The sequence below is a fragment of the Amblyraja radiata genome, chromosome 2 (assembly GCF_010909765.2).
Source record: "Amblyraja radiata isolate CabotCenter1 chromosome 2, sAmbRad1.1.pri, whole genome shotgun sequence".
Classification (NCBI taxonomy): Eukaryota; Metazoa; Chordata; class Chondrichthyes; order Rajiformes; family Rajidae; genus Amblyraja; species Amblyraja radiata.
Window position 1 is genome coordinate 11,441,291 of NC_045957.1, and position 17,340 is coordinate 11,458,630.

A 17,340-nucleotide genomic window follows, 5' to 3' on the forward strand; every position below is an offset into this window, starting at 1 on the left:
AATCAAAGGTAGACACAAAATGCTGGAGTAACTCAGCGGGTGAGGCAGCATCTATGGGTGACGTTTCGGCTTGAGAACCTTCTTTGGACTGCAGAAGACTTCAGTCTGAAGAAGGGTCTCGACCTGAAATGTCACCCATTCCTTCTCTCCATAGATGCTGCCTCACCCGCTGAGTTACTCCAGGATTTTGTGTCTGCCTGGCTTAGTGATTGTTCAGAGACGCAAAATTTTGGTACTTAGTGTGAGCCATCTTTGACCAATTAGCAACATGGTTTGGTAAATGCAAATGCACGACAGTGGACAGAGATGATAAAAAGCTGCTTCAGAACAAAGTGTCCTCCTGCTTCCATGTGGCAATTCTCCTCACTTATTCACTAGTCATCTTACATTGTGACAACGCCAGTGGAGGTGGTGGATGGACAGAAATGAGAATACTGCACCGCACTACCTCCCAGTAATTTAATTCCATACGTGCGACAGTCACTGAAAATTAACCCTGGAAGTAAATGGATTTTTTTTTCTCACACAATTTTGATTTGAAAGGCAAAATATTAAATTACATTCAGATTTTAAAATTGTGATTGCAATAAAACAAAGGGCAAGAACAACCAAACTCAAACCGCAGTTTAACAGTTTTATTCCCTGCTATTCCAGCTGCACTTGGCTACTGGTAATACAATGTCACACCAAAAAAAAAAGTTAAAAAATAAATTAATCTCTTAAAGATATTGTGGATACCACTGGTAAGAATGGAGACAGCCAATCCTGTTTAAAAACCTACACTTGTGAATACCATGAAGAGCTGGAAGTGTGGAGAACTTAAAATCTACCAGTCTATTAACAAACTAGCCACCCGACTTCATTCCATCAATTAAGTTAACATGTTAAAAATATTTTTACGCAAAGTTCTCGATTTAAAAATCTCAGGATGTTAATAATAGATATCTATAATTTTATTAGATACATTTACGGACACAATTTTTATTTTCAAAAAAATAAGTCTGATGTTGCTAAACGTGGATCAGAAATGCCATGACAGGGTTGTTTTTATGGACTCTTAAGTAATGGTTCAAAAACTGTTACCAAGGAGGGATTGCCAACAAAGTCTGACTTCCCATATTAACTGTTTCTTACTCTCAATGGCATCACCAGAAGTAGTTTCTGGTGAAGGGAGAGATAGGGATAGTGTGAGTGTGGGCATTTGGATGTGGGGATGTGTGTATGTTGGGGTGACGGGGGACTGCCACGTTGGATTACTAGCAGCAGAGATCTTCGGTTGTTTTCCATTACTGCCCCATGGTAGAATTTATTCTCTGAAAATCCATCATCAAGTTATTTTAAGTCAGATTTTTAAATGTGGTAGACTTTTCCTTTGTTGCACGTGGATAAGATTCAGGGGGAAAATGTGATAAATATTACTGAAGACATGGGCTTTTAACAGGGTTCACAAGACAATCCCCCCCCCCCACCCCCACCCCAAAAAAAAACTTTCAGCATCAGATTAAAGAATTAAGGCTTGGAGGACTTATGACAATCATCAATGCAGACGAGAAACACTGAAAGAAATCAATCTGACAAAAATCCCTTTAATGGAAGTGCAAACCAGTTTAGACATTCCTCATGATGGTCCTGTAGCGACAGTTCAGGAAAATCTCAGTATTTATGAAGTACACAGATTTGCTCATCTGGGTGGTATGCAGAGCACACTGATGTAATGTCTACTTCACTGAAACCTACATAAACCCCAGGTAGTGTACAGGCTTATATTTTGTGAAGCAACTGTGCCATGTTTTGTTATCTGCAATCTGGGATGCAAAATTTACAGTGTAAACACAATTATTTGCCATATTACAATGTTTAATTTTAAATTATCTTTTTTAAAATATATCAACTGCACCAGCGAGATCAACATGGCACCCAAAATACTCCCACTTACTCTAATGTTGTGATGACGTGAGTTGGGAAATCTATCGGCATTGACACTTGCAATGTGGCACTGGTTAGATTGTAAACAGCAGAGAAAGGGCTGCCAGGTTGTTGGGCTTGAAAAACCTGGTGGAGGCAGAGCTCTGCTTCATTTCACAGGAACACATCAAACAGTGACACAGCAGGTCTTTGCACCATACTCAGACAAAGCCAAATGCCAACAGTTTGGATCAAGCCACATAACTGTATTCATCTGCGGAGGTCTGGCTACGCTCTATATATTGTTTGTCAATGAGGACTTCAATGCACTTCTTGATCATGCTGATACTAGGATTGAATCTTGCTCTTGATTGGCTTATTACCTGTTGAGAAGTGAACAAATGTTAGCAGGTCTTTGAGATAGAAAATCAAGAAATATAATCTCAGAGTAGCCGAAAGGTAAACAAACACAAACCGAATGTTATCAATACTGGAACAAAAATGATTTTTTTGCATTGCTCATTTTCATTTCTCTTTAAATATTAATTCACCCGTTGAATATAGAAACATAGAAAATAGGTGCAGGAGGAGGCCATTCGGCACCTTCGAGCCAGCACCGCCATTCATTGTGATCATGGCTGATCGTCCCCTATCAATAACCCGTGCCTGCCTTCTCCCCATATCCCTTGACTCCACTAGCCCCTAGAGCTCTATCTAACTCTCTCTTAACTCCATCCAGAGATTTGGCCTCCACTGCCATCTGTGGCAGGGAATACTTTCAACATCTTCATTTCACACCTGCTTTTACGCATGGATACAATGACTTATCTTAACAGACAAGTGCAATTTCATTACGCACAGTTCGAAAGAAAGACTACATTCAATGAAGAGCCTCCGCACAAGTAAATCAGCCATGATCTCAATGCAATTAGAACAGCACTGTGCGTATTAATGATTGCCGTGGCATCAGTTTCCACTTTGTTCTCTACTGCTGCCCTCATTCCCAATTTCTTATATCTTGTTTATTCTAAATGTTTCTGACCTCTAAAGAGCAATGACACATTAACTTAGTTTCTCTCACCACAGATGCTGCCTGACCTGCTGCATATTTTTTGCATTCCACTCACTTATTTCTAATCTACAGCATCCAAAGTTGATCCAAGCTAACCAAGTAGAGGGTATGTGCACGAGGGAGGGTTCAAGTGTTCGGACTTGTAATAAATTAAAAAAAAGAGAAATGAGAAGGACTGGTACTGGGCAGTGAGGGGAAATTATGATCATATTGGATTCAAGACAAGTTATATCTATTGGGGGAAATATGATCATTTGGATTAAAGAGCAGTTATCACAATGAACATAAGGTACAGAACATAATATACAGGGAGAAGACTGCGCAGCATAAAGGCCAGGACAACAAGGCTAAAAGCGAGCTTCTTCCCCGAGGCCGTGAGACTTTTAAACTCCCTACCTCACTGACTGAACCCTCACTGCCTCAGTAAACTGTCTGCCGTTACTGCTGCTGCTATGGACATTATTATGCTGCTGTCTTTTAACCATGCTGCTTTTTACTTTTTACTATTTATTTATAGGCTCAATATTATTAGATTTATTGTGGAAGGTTTTTATATGTTAGAATTTATTGATGTCTTTACTGCACTTTACTGTACTTTATTGATGTCTTACCGCACTGCTCGGACCTGAGTACGAATTTCGTTCATGATTCATGTGGAAGCATGGTTTTATTGAATGACAATAAATAAATAAATAAATAAACTTGAAACAGGCCCTTTTTCAGGCAAGGCCGATCTGATTAAGAATGCCTCACTATTTATATGAATGATCTGCATGAGGGGGCAGGAACATAGTTTAGTTTAGTTTTGTCCACTATTGTTAAGTGTGCTGAAACAAGTGAAAAGCCTGTCCTGCACGCTAAACAATCAAATCATACTCTACATAAGCTTTAACGTTTCAAAGTTGACCAATGACACAAAAACATGTTGTGATGAGGATATTGCCTTTAATTTGGGAAACTTTGTGAAGTGGAATGAAAAGGTAGACTGTTATCTTAATGAAGAGAGAAGACAAATGAGTGATGTGCAGAGGGATAAAGATGTTCTTGTGCTTAAATCACAAAAAGTTAGCAGGCAATCTGCCCGTTAGCTTTTATAGTAAGGAGATGGGATTTTAGAAATAGGGAAGTATTATTAGAATTTAGTTTATTTTCACATGTCCAGAGGTACAGTGAAAAGCTTTTGTTACGTGCTAACCAGTCAGCAGAAAGATAATACATAATTACAATCGATCCATTTACAGTGTATAGGTGCATGATAAGGGAATAACGTTTAATGCAAGGTAGAGCCAGCAAAGCCCAATCAAGGATAGTCCAAGGGTTATCAAATAAGTAGATGGTAGTTCGGCACTGCTTTCTGGTTGTGGTTGGATGATTCAGTTGCCTTGATAACAGCTGGGAAGAAACTGTCCGTGAATCTGGTGGTGTGCGTTTTCACACTTCTATACCTTTATCTTATGGGGGAGGGGAGTTGTACCGGGCGTTGTTGAGAATTCTGAACTCTAAGAGTTCTGTCTCCTTATTATTTATGAAAAGATATATTGGCATCAGAGGCAGTCCAAAACCCCAGACGTATTCCTGGGATGAGAGATTGTTAAATTATAAGGGGGTTCAGAAGTTGGTTCAGTATTCTTTGGAGCTTAGAAGAATAAGGGGTAATACAAGACACCAAAGGAGCATGGCAGGGTAGATAATGAAATATTTCCACAAGTGGGAGAGTCTCAAACAAGTTTAAAAAATAGAATAGGACACTGCCAATTAAGTAAAGATTTAATTTTAAGATTAGGTGTGGGCAATAATTTAAATCTGAGGTATTTAGGATTCTATATTCACCGTGGTCAGATGGTCATAAGTGGTTGGAGTGCTATCTACAGCTGCCGTGGAAGAAGAGGTAAGACTGAGGGGCAGATAAGCCATGGTCATAGTGAAATGTTGGGCAGGATGAGAGCTCAGATACTCTTGCACCTGTTTTTTGTTGGTGTACCTGATTCAACAGGAGCATTAGAGGACAGTATTTCTGCTCAAGAGTTCTGTAGTTCAGAATGTCCATTTATATGCTGAAGATGAAGGATGCCAAAGCAATGGTAATATTTCTCTAATTTTGTCACCTCAGAAGCAATTGCTCGGCCTGTTTAATGTTGGATGAACCTACAGGTTGAACACTGATTTTCCGGCCGCCTGATGGTCCAGACAAAATTACAAGAGCTCAGTATAATCCAGATAAAATGACAAGAGCTCAGTTGAAATTCCCTGAGCGGCCACAGATGGCAGTGCTAGTGGCGAGCGCTCATTCGGTTTGTGTCCCTTCGTTGTGAAATAATTAACTAAGTTCTCGATCTTCTCTCCTGGCTGTCTCGCAAAGACAATACAGTAAACCATCATTTTAACCACCCCCTGATAACAGATGGCGATATAGCGGATTGACCTGCTGACCCATCCCAGCTCACACCCGTCTCCCCACCCGTTTAGTGCCCCGGCTTCCGGTGCCACTCCCGCCTTGCAAGGTGCCCCAGCGAAAGGACACAAAGTGCCGGAATAATTCAGCGAGTCAGGATCTCTGGTGACATCGCGACTCTTTGTCAGACTGATTCAGCGGCTGAGTTACTCCAGCAGTTTGTGCTTCAGTGTGCCCCCTCGGTCACCATGGGGCTCCCCAAGGTCCGGCTTCTTTCCCTGAAGGTCGGAAGCCGGAGCTCCCCCCTCTGGGGACGGGTCGGCAGGTCATTCCATTCACATTCAGTTCACAATTTATACTTGTTTTATTTAAGTTTCTGGCAGTCCCTGGTGCTTTTGAGACACGGGAGGTGTGTCATTAGCGGGCCAGGGGTATGTTTCACAGCATTATCACATGATATCTGCTCGTCCAGAAAACGGATAATCTAGAAACGCTCTGGAACCGAGGGTGCCGGAAAATCGGTGTTCAACCAGTATTATTCCTTTGCTTAAATGCAACTGATTTTATACCAATTTTATATACAACACACACACACACACACACAAACAATTATTTTGTCGCATACAGAGACTGCAGGAACCCAGATGTGGCTGGTTAAACAGATTTTCATAAACTCTGACACGTAGAGAAAGGAGGAGAGGTTTACTCCATCACCATGGTCTGGTTACAAGCCCTGGTTTTAAAGAAAAGGTACTGTGTTCTCGCCCACTGAGAATGGTGCAAAGGAAAAGTGTATTTCCGATCACCAAGTGCAAATATCTTTGAATAATTTATATATTTATAGAGCAGTTGGATTTTGGTAACTCTTTGGGTCCTAAAGATAAGGCTAACCGTTACCTCTTGAATAAGTGCATTGTGTCGGAGCACTTTACGCGCCTTCATGATGCGCACTATAGCAGCCTGCAGATACATTTTCCTGTCCTCGTCAACCGCACTCCGAGTTTGTTCCATCTCCTGAAAGCGATAAAACAATGAGAGAAACCCAATGTGACTGTTTCAACATACCACTGATGTGTGATTTACATTTTCTTTGTTAACCATAATGATTCCTAAAGAAACAAATCAGATTGCAGTTCTGAAAGAAACCAGCGTAAAGCTTGGCAATCATTACCACAATAGAAATTAGAAATCTGCAAAGCAGATGCTAAACTTATCAGCTATTCTTTCAATTGTCGCAGGTAGAGAAAAGGTTCTCCCAGCATTGTGGACTGATCACAATACTCTGCCACATATTTTACAACATTACAAGAATCTCCATCACAAATTTAAGGATTTCTGTGTTTACGATTGTGTTTTGAGTTGAACGAACCAGTTGGAATTACTGTGATGTTTCAAAGTGAGTTTTATGTGAGTTCCAAAAGGTTTTAGTTCTTCTTTTCTTTAAGTAAAAATATATGAAGGGTGCTTTGAGATTTTGCAGTTTGCAGCTGTTCTTAACTGTAACCTGCTCTCATCTTATAGCATTTCTTGGATTCAGAACACCAAATTGTCCTGAAGCATTGGCACAGAAATCCTTAAATTTGTGATGGAGATTCTTGTAATGTTGGAAAATATGTGGCAGAGTATTGTGATCAGTCCACAATGCTGGGAGAATCTTTTCTCTACCTTGGACACACTGATCTGTTCTGTAGTCATGCCTACTATGGTCTGTTGTGCTGAAGCAAAGCAAGAATTTCATTGTCCTATCAGGGACACATGACAATAAACTCTTGAATCTTGAATCGTGTAAGTACTGATGACACTAATTAGGTAAAGAGTAATTTTTGTCTCTCTGAAAACAAACCATATTTGAACATACAGACCTCCCGCTCCCTGCAGTTATCTGAAACTGACCAAGCAGACAACAGTGGAATAGTGGGCAAGCAATTATTTTCAAACTAGAGGGAAATATAAAGTGCTGTTCTCCAGAATTTTTTTTCTGAGAGATATTAATTCACAGAATGTCAGAGTAGGTATCAATATTTTAAAGTTTGACACAGAATGTGAAACTGTAGTATACAATGAAGAGGATATTATCAGACTTCAGGAGGCACAGAGTGGACAGATTTAATGCAACATTCGGTGATGTATACACTTTGGTCAGTAATAAAAATAAGAAGACTGACATATGATGAAAGAATGGTCGACTGGGCTTATATTCACGGGAATTTAGAAGGGCGAGAGGGGATCTTACAGAAACATATCAAATTCTTAAGGGATTGGACAGGCTAGATGCAAGAAAAATGTTCCCGATTTTGGGGGAGTCCAGAACCAGGGGTCACAGTTTAAGAATAAGGGGTCGGCCATTTCGGACTGAGATGAGGAAAAAATTCTTCACCCAGAGAGCTGTGAATCTGTGGAATTCTCTGCCAGAAGGAAGTGGAGGCCAATTCACTGGATGTCTTCAAGAGGGAGTTTGATTTAGCTCTTAGGGCTAATTGAATCAAGGGATATGGGGAAAAAGCAGGAACAGGGTACTGATTCCTGATCATATTGAATGGCGGTGCTGGCTCTAGTGTGTAGGATGCAAAACTGGGATAACATAGAACTAGTGTAGGGGTGATCGTTGGTCGGTGTGCCAAAGAGCCAGTTTCCACGCGGTATTTCTAAAACTAAAACAACCCCAGGTACAAATACGCAAAACAGAAGAGTAGATACAGAAGGCTGTTTAAAAAAAAGTCACAAGGTTTCTTTGTCTATATTGATCAAAGTATAGCATGCAAAAAACAAATTTTGTGAAACTTTTTTCAGACTTAATTTCATCTGAAAGGGTGTAGTCTTTAAATTCAGGCCCTCATACTTAAAGGCTTAGGGATGATACTAAAAAAATCCAATGGTATCAGAACAGAGGAACTTCAGTTACATGAAGATTCAAATATTTTATACATGTTCCTTAATGCCAAATGAATTGATAAATAGTTTTAAGTTGATGACCAGAAAAATCAAAGACAATGATGTTTTACATTATGAGTTCTTTCTGCATGAAATTAAATCTCTGAAGTCGATCCAACATTAATTTTCAAAACAAAATTCTTGAAAGGAAGGAAGAGCTGACAGACACGACCATAATGGCTTTCTGCGCTTTAACATTCTATTTTTCAAAAATCATACAGATCCAAGGCAAGTTGGCAAATTGGATCCAAAATGGGATTGGTAATAGGAGTAGGTAATAAATAGGGTGATGGTGGAGGGTTATTTTTTTGGATGGAATCCTTCAATGCCCGATGTATACCACAGGGATAGGAGCGGAGGCTTTTACGGTATGTATACATTTGGATGTGAATGCAGGTTGCATGATTAAGTTTATAGATGACACACAGTTGGTGGTATTATTGATAGTGATGAACATAGTCTTCGGCTACAGGATGGCACTGATCAGTTGGAAAGATGGTAGAATTGCATCCTGATACATGCAAGACGATTCATTTCGAGAGGATGAATACGGGTAGGACATACATAATGAATGGTGGTGACGGAGGGATTATTGACAAACAGACTCCTTGGCATACAAATCCAAGGAACTCAAGGATCTAAAGGTTGCGGGTTTAGATAGATGAGAAGCTGATAACGGCCTAGGGGATGCTTAGCTTCATTTGCCAAGGCACAGTATATAAAAGCAGGGGTCATGGTACAACTTTATAGTCCATTGGTTTGGCTACAGCTGGAATAATGTGTACAATTCTGGTCACCAAACTGTTGATAGAGTGCAATTGTATTGGATAACAGGCAGAGAAGATTCATCGGGACATAGGTTGGGATGGAGTGTTACAGCTTGGAGTCTGAAGAAGGGTCTCGACCCGAAACATCACCCATTCCTTCTCTCCAGAGAGATGCTGCCGGTCCCGCTGAGTTACTCCAGCTTTTTGTGTCTATCTTCGATTCCAGCTTTGAAGGCAGACTAAATTGGTAAATGTTGCTTTCCTTGGAGGAAAAGATACCAAGAAGGGAACTGGTAAAGGTTTATAAAACCATAAGCGGCACAGATAGGGTAGCTAACAGAAAACATTCCTATAGAGGAAGTGCCAAAAAATAGAAGGCATCTGATATAGTTGAAGGGTTATAAGTTTAAAGGTGATCTAAAGACGAATTTCTTCTCAGCCAGAGAATGTGAAGATCACTATCCCTGTGTTTTGCCAGAGGAGTGGTGCAGAGAAATCCTCTTGCATTGAGTATCCAGAAAACTCATTGAATCAGCAAAGTAGAGAAGGCTATGGAGCATGAACTGGTGAATGGAATCGGTACAGATCGGTACTTGATTGTCTGCATGGACATGGTGGATGGAAGGGCCTGTTTCGCTGGGTGACGCAATGAGAATTAAAGTTGAAAAGTTGTGATTCCTCTTTTCTGATTAGTTTCAACCAAATAACAATGAACACCATGAAAGGCGATAATTCAAGACAATAAAATATCTTACTTGGGGTGTATCTTTTTGCATGGAGGTTGTAATTTTAAACTTTGTCCTTTTACTGCTGAAAACCATATTCAAAGAGAAAATGGAATCCAAGTCAACATCTTCCTGCAGAAAGAAAATACACTACGGTGACTTTCCAAAGTACGAGACTGCCTGAGCACAAGTAAATTTTCTCCCGAGTAGCATCTAGTCAAGGTATTTTGTTCGGACTGAGATGCCTAAAGATTTACCTTTCCCTTATGATCCTATCTGGGTACTCACATTTCTTTCTTTAAATCAGTATCAATATTAGTATGCTAATCTGCCATGAAGATATCACACTCAAGCCTTTGATAACATGGACTAACATTCACAAATTTGTTACTGCCAACAGAATGATTAAGAATCTGCATCTTGGATAACTTCCCCACCAAATCCAAAGTATCTGGGAACACTTATCAATCGTTTCTATCGATTGTTTGGATGAAAATTTACAAGGCATGACTAGTCCATTTGCAGATGACACTAAAGTGGGCAGTATCGTAGGTAGTGAGGATAGTTATCAAAAACCACAAGCGGGTTCTTGATCAGCTGGGCAAGTGAGCTGAGGAATGGCCAATGGAGTTTAATGCAGAGAAGTGTAAGGTGTAAATCAAAGCAGAACAGTACCTTCACAGTGAATGGTAGGGCCTTGGAGGAATATAGTAGAGCAGAGGGGGCTCTAGGAGTACAGATACATCGTTTTCTGAAAGTGGCGTCACAGGTGGATAGGGTGCTAAATAAGATTTTTGGTATATTGGTCTTCATCAGTCTGGATGCAACCTGGAATATTACAGTTCTACAACACAATGGTGAGGCTGAATCTGGAGGATTGTATTCAGTTTTGGTCAACCTGCCATAGGAAGGATGTAATTAGGCAGGAAAAAAATGACAAAGATGTTGCCAAGGACCCTAAGGCTTGAGCTATAGGAGGAGGTTAGTCAGGCTAGTTCTTTATTCCGCGCAGGAGGGTGAGGGGTGATCTTATGGAGGTGTGTAGAATCATGAGGCAAATAGATTGGATAAAAGACATTCAACTAGAGTAGAGAAATACAAAACCAGAGGGCAGTGGTTTAAGGTGAGAGGAGAAAGATTTAACGGGAACCCGAGGGGAATCTTTTTCACAGAGGGTGGTGGGAATATGGAATGAGCTACCAGAGTAGTAGCTCAGGCAGGTACTATAGCAACAGTTAAAAGACACTTGGACAGGTTGATGGATAAGAAAGGTTCAGAGGGATATGGGCCAAATGTAGGAAGGTGGGACGAATGTCAATGGGGCATCTTGGGCATCAATCTTGGACCATTGGGCTGTTTCTGTGTCTATAACTCAACGACTGAAGCGCTCTTTCTATAACTCAGCAGAACTCCGATCTTAAACTCGAGATCTTCCTGATTTGTGCATTCGTCCATGAACAGGGAAAAGCCAAAATATGTCACTTTTAGTTTTACAACTACTGTAGTTATTCCTTTTAGTGTTAACTTCACTTCTAAATTAAAATGTCACGGTTTTTTTCTATTGCTTAATTTAGCCATTGGCCATAAGCTTTCCATTTAGCATGCACTGCAAGACATTCCCATCAATTTAAATACACGGTGGAAATATTATACAATAACTTTCAAAACAACTCCGAAATGAGATCGTACTACATCAAATTCCTTAAATATATCACCAGCATTGCATCAGCATACTTGCCTTGCAAGAGTCATGGTTGATCATTTTTACATCAAGCAAGGATTTAATGGTTTTGCTAAGTTCTTTTTCATTCATCTGTGTGCTGTCTTGGAGCTCCTTGTAGCTGACGATTTCACTGTTGTTAAATGCTAGCAGCACGGCCATTTGGTATGTAGTAACCATAGCTACGTAAGGCTTTGATAAATAGTTCATTTTTACTTCACCTTTTCCACACATTGAAAAAAAAAACACAAGGGAGAAAACATGAAATGTGCAAACATTATATTCCATAGGCCTTAATATTTTGAGAATAACTATTAAAGTGAATTCCATCTCATACAATTACGCAAATTAAAAATACAAAACCGACGAAACACCAAAAGGCACAAGTAGTAAGTAACTGAAGTAGTAACATTAGGTACATTTTTTTGATATAAAGCATTTTTAGAATGGAACAAAACAATGAAGTCCGTCCAAATTTGAAAAATAACTCACACTCTTTTACCAAAACTCCAATTTTTTCCCCCTTTGCTTAATATTTCACCAGTTTCTTTTTGAACAAACATCCCACCGTGTTCCTGGACAGCAAATTCCACATACTAATCCCAATGGAAGATCACAATGTTAGGTACAGATGAGCGAGGCCATTTGCCATAACCGATTAGTCTGAAGAAGGCTCCTGATTCGAAATATCAGTTATCCACATCTTTCAGAGATGCTGGCTGACCCGCTCAGTTATTCTTGCACTTTGTGCTTATTTTCTAAACCTAGTATCTGCATTTCCCTGTGTTTGCCATCACTGTTTGGTGCATTGGGAGAAACCTCAGGTTCCCACAACATAGCCCCCTAGTTAATGAAGCTCAGTAGCTGTCCATATGTATACGTTATAATATATGTGCTTTGAGGGTTTTTTTTGGCGTCCCGAGTGGGTTTAGGTTTATTATTATTACATGTATCGAGGTACAGTTAAAGGCTTTGTTTTAAATGTATTATTATTACATGTATCGAGGTACAGTTAAAGGCTTTGTTTTCCAATTAAATCAGAAAATACTATAGATACAATTAAGCCAAACCCAAGTACAATAGGTGGAGCAAAGGGAAGATACAAAGTGCAGAATATAATTCTCAGCATTGTAGTGCATTAGTTCCAGAGACAAAATCCAATATCCACAATGGGGTAAAAGTGAAGCAGAAAATACCCTCGCTGTCGGAAGGACAGTTCAGTAGCCTGAAAACAGAGGGGAAGAAGCTCTTCCTGATGTTATCCCTGAGGGTTTTTACAATTCATTGTAGAGGCCCAGTATTGAATCCAAGTTTTATTATTCTCTTGCTAATCTCCATTGTCTTTGCATGGTGATCAGAACTATTATTGAGGCAGAGCTCAAGCTTCGTTAGATCTGACTGCCAAAGACCATGACAAATGTTCACATCAGGAATTAAAATTTGAGAAATAAACACAGAAACATGTTTTGCTGCACGAATAATGAATGCAGCATCTTCGCTGCAAATGTTGGAAAAATGAGAGCAAATTTCTTGAAAGAATCTTCAGAATTCACTCATCAATTGGGTGATGGAGGCTCAGTCATTGAATACAGTCAAAACACAAATAAGGTTTCAGATATCGAGAATTAAGTTATGTTGTCAGTAGTAAAAGATCAACCACAATCTTATTCAGTGGCAAGAAAGTTGCAAATGGCCTAGTTTTGTTTCAATTTCCAGCAAATTATTAAATCATAGAAGTTAACATTCTGTAGGCAATGGTGTTCACAACGTTACATGTTGTACAAAATACTCGTGGAAATCTGGTGTCTTATTTGAATGACGTGTGTTATATAATTGTACAGAAATAGTTTGGACACACAAGTGCCTGCACCTTATAAAACTGATCATTTTATTTCAGCACTGAATTATACAAATACATTATTAATGACTAAATGTGATTTGAATGCATATATTCACATTTATTTTACTTCACGAGGAGCAAGAAAAGGAGGCTTTTGCTTCCAAGATGGCGCCCAGCCCAGGCGACTATTTGCAGAAGCAGATCTGCAAACTCATACTACAATCGCTCCACACTCTTCTCCGTGGATTGTCACCTTGTCGTGGTGGAGAAGCTGAGATCCTGAGAGCGATGCTGTCTGGAGCTATGATTCTGGTTGGGCCACCCATGGCGGTAAGGTCGAGGGGGAGGTCTCTGACAAAGAGCAATCCAACCAAGACCTCAACGGTGGAACAGGTGAAGGACGATGGCTGACTTTAGTGGAGCGTCACAACGGCTGGGAAGGCGGATGAAGGCTGCAGCAGAAAAGGGTCTCCGGTTTTCTTGGATTCCATGCCACTGGATCCTGACCCAGATCTGTCAAGGACCATGTGGTGGCTGTCTGTGCACCAGTCTCCCCACGTTAAACAAACTCACGCACTGGCGTCCTCCAGAGAGGACAGTCATACTCATTTCGAGTGTGATGATGACTCTTAAATCTCTATTCCGACAGCAACATTTCTTCACTAAACGTTATTGCCATGTCATGTATCTATACACTGTAAATGGATCGATTGCAATCATAATATTTTTCTGCTGACTGGTTAGCACGCAACAAAAGCTTTTCACTGTACCTCGGTACACGTGACAATAAACTAAACTGAACTGACTGGAGAGACTGAGGTATCACTCAAAGATTTCTTACCCGTACAAAGATAGTGCAGCCAGGTAAGTTTCCTTCCACTGAAGTGCTGATTGTAAAACAATTCAAACTGTAAGGGAAGAATTATGTCAGTCAATACTTTTAAAACTTCCCTCCAATAACACTTTCCCAGCACCCATGAAGCTTGGAGATGACTTCACATCTTCAGAAATGAAGCATAAGGGAAACAGACATTTGAAGGATAAAGAAAGCAAACTGTTGGAGGAACTCAGTGGCTGGAGCAGCATCTGTGAGGGGAGAGGGGTGTTGGTGTAGAACAATTCCTCCAATGCCACCTCTCTTCCCCCCCAGATGCTCCACCCACTGAGTTCCTCCAGAAACAAACTCTTCAAAATTATGGGGTATATAGTAAGAGTTTGCTTCAGTAATTCTGGTGAGTCCATTGTTACAGAATATCCACTACTGAAATAAGGAAATAGTAGGGCAATCTATTCCTTTAAGTCAGGGGTCGGCAACCTACGGCTCCCGGGCCAAATGCGGCCCATAACCCGAAATCATCCAGCCCGCAGGCGTATTTTTTCCCCCGTATTTATCCGGCCCGCCGAATTTCTTCATCTCCGGTACCTCCCGGGCCTGAGGCTGCGGCGCCCAGACGCGGTGACGCAAGGAGACCTGTGCTTGCGGCCGCAATGGCGGAGCTGCAGCGCCGAGCTGCCGAGGAGTGCCGAGCTCTGGCTGTACCGCATCGTGTGCAAAGCCGCCGGCACGGCCGCGCACCTTCTGTGTCTGGGCTTCACTGTCGGGATCGGAGGTAGACAAAGCTGGAGAAACTCAGCAGGTGAGGCAGCATCTATGGAGCGAAGGAATAGGTGACGTTTCAGGTCGAGACCCTTCTTCAGAAGTGGCTGACGCTGCTCTGAGACCAGTCTGAAGAAGGGTCTCGACCCGAAACGTCGCCTATTCCTTTGCTCCATAGATGCTGCCTCACCCGCTGAGTGTCTCCAGCTTTTTTGTCTACCTTCGATTTTTCCAGCATCTTTCTTAAACACACTGTCGGGAACAAGTGAGTGTGAGTATTTGAGCCACCACCTTCAGGACAGAGCCAAGGCAATGGTAGGTAGATGCGTCATGTTCGTGAGCGCCTGTAACTAGGGGCCAGTGCCCCAGGTGGCGTCCTAGAAGGGGCGGGATCTGTGAACACATGATTTGATGCCTGCCATCCGGGGCGAGATCCATGTGTACACATGATGGATGTGGCCCGCCATCCGCTCACAGAGCGTCCCCGCCCCTATGCAGAACAAGGTTGCCGACCTCTGCTTTAAGTAATACATAAAATACCTCAAACATTTAATTACAATTGTGGAATAATCACCAACAACAGCCCCACTGCTCTAAACTCGCCAAACTCAGACCCTCTCTCACACCTCCCGCTGCTGAAAGACTCATCCATGCCTTCATCTCCTCCCGACTGGACTATTGCAACTCACTTCTCCTTGGCATCAGCTCCACCTACATCAACCGACTCCAACTGGTCCAGAACGCAGCCGCCCGACTCATCACCCACACCAAATCCTGGCATCACATCACTCCAGTCCTCAAACAACTTCACTGGTTTCCCATCTCCCACCGGATCACCTACAAAATCCTGATCCTCACCTACAAAGCCCTCCACCATCTGGCCCCCCCATATCTCACTGACCTCCTCTCCCCCTACCAACCCTCACGGTCCCTCAGATCCACATCAGCCAGTCTCCTCTCCATCCACAAGTCCAACCTCCGCAGTTTTGGGGACAGAGCCTTCTCCAGGGCAGCTCCCAGGCTCTGGAACTCCCTTCCCCAACTGATCCGCAATTCTGTGTCCCTCACCATCTTCCAGTCCCGCCTCAAGACCCATCTCTTCACCTCTGCCTATCCTTAGCCCCACGTCCCCCTCCCTTTTCATCTGTGCATTAATTGCCTCATATTGTGTTTTGAATTGTATTCTGTCTTTACTTTGTGTACTAGTCATGTCTCTACTATTTATTTCATACCCCTTACATGTTTTTCCTCTACCTGCTAAATTTTTGTAAGGTGTCCTTGAGACTCTTGAAAGGCGCCCATAAATAAAATGTTTTATTATTATTATTAAAGACTTATGAATTTATAAGTACAAAACAGCACACAGGATAAGAGGTCTACATTGTAATCTCATTTCTGCTACAATTACAGGAAACACCATTAAATTCCTAGAGAGTTGTATTCATCTTCTGCCCCAGTTCCTCCCATTTGTTACAATCAACTCTCTTTATTTCTCATCATTATCACCCACTGATTGTTCATTTCTGGGGTAAAATATCAAAACTCCTTGTGTGATGCAGATGAGATAAATGGCACGATAGAAACTGAAAGGTACATTTCTCAGAGATGGTCGACAAGCAGTTGTGGGAGGGAGTAAAAGAACTGAAAGAAGTGTGTGAAAATAGCAGGACAAATTTATGATGTTGTGAAAAAGGCATACATGGTTTTTGCTTCATATGGGCACAACCCACAAAAGCAGGGAATTGTGTTGAACACGTGTGTGTTAAACAGAGGTCTGCCCTTAGCTGGAGTGGTAAATATCTGGGAAGTGCATTACAGGTTCGAAAAAGGTGCAGAAGCTGATTCAAAAGTAATGGATATCAGTTACAATCTGCGAATAGAGAAGCTAAAATTGTTCCTATTTGATTAACATTCTGTAAAGGAACAAAGGAGAAACTAAGGTCTTTTTTAAGTGGCAAAAGAATGAGATATTACTATTCAGCAATAAGCCATTATTGATCAGGGTCCTACCTGATTTGCTGCTCGTTAAATCAAACGTGGTCGTAATGTACCAAAGAGATAGGTATAATAACTATACTTAAAAATCAAGATTGGATTTAGCTAAAGTGATATCAAGGAAACCCAGCGTTCATTTTAGTTCAGTTTAGTTTAGAGGTACAGCACGGAAACCGGCCCTTCACCGCACCGACCAGCGATCCCCACACACGGACACTATCCGACACACACTCAGGACAATTTTACATTTACACCAAGCTAATTTACCTAATACCTGTATGTCTTTGGCGTGTGGGAGGAAACCGATGATCTTGGTGAAAACCCACGCAGGTCACAGGGAGAACGCACAAATTCAATACAGATACCCGTAGTCAGGATCAAACTCGGGTCTCTGGC

General features: G+C 41.3%; 1 protein-coding gene across 2 annotated transcripts in view; it reads right to left on the reverse strand.

The window, feature by feature from the left end:
* Positions 1 to 620: 620 nt before the first annotated feature.
* Positions 621 to 17,340, reverse strand: part of cul2 (cullin 2) — an 88,796-nt gene continuing 72,076 nt past the window's right edge. Inside the window, exons 17-21 of one of the 2 annotated variants that reach the window (XM_033042049.1) lie at positions 14,194 to 14,260; positions 11,531 to 11,733; positions 9,823 to 9,924; positions 6,267 to 6,383; positions 621 to 2,288 (exon numbers count right to left, since the gene is read on the reverse strand). In XM_033042049.1, the coding sequence (XP_032897940.1) occupies positions 2,157 to 2,288; positions 6,267 to 6,383; positions 9,823 to 9,924; positions 11,531 to 11,733; positions 14,194 to 14,260 (621 nt within the window). In that variant the 3' untranslated portion in view covers positions 621 to 2,156. The remainder of the gene's footprint in view (positions 2,289 to 6,266; positions 6,384 to 9,822; positions 9,925 to 11,530; positions 11,734 to 14,193; positions 14,261 to 17,340) is intronic. The other variant, XM_033042060.1, reaches the window with a different exon arrangement.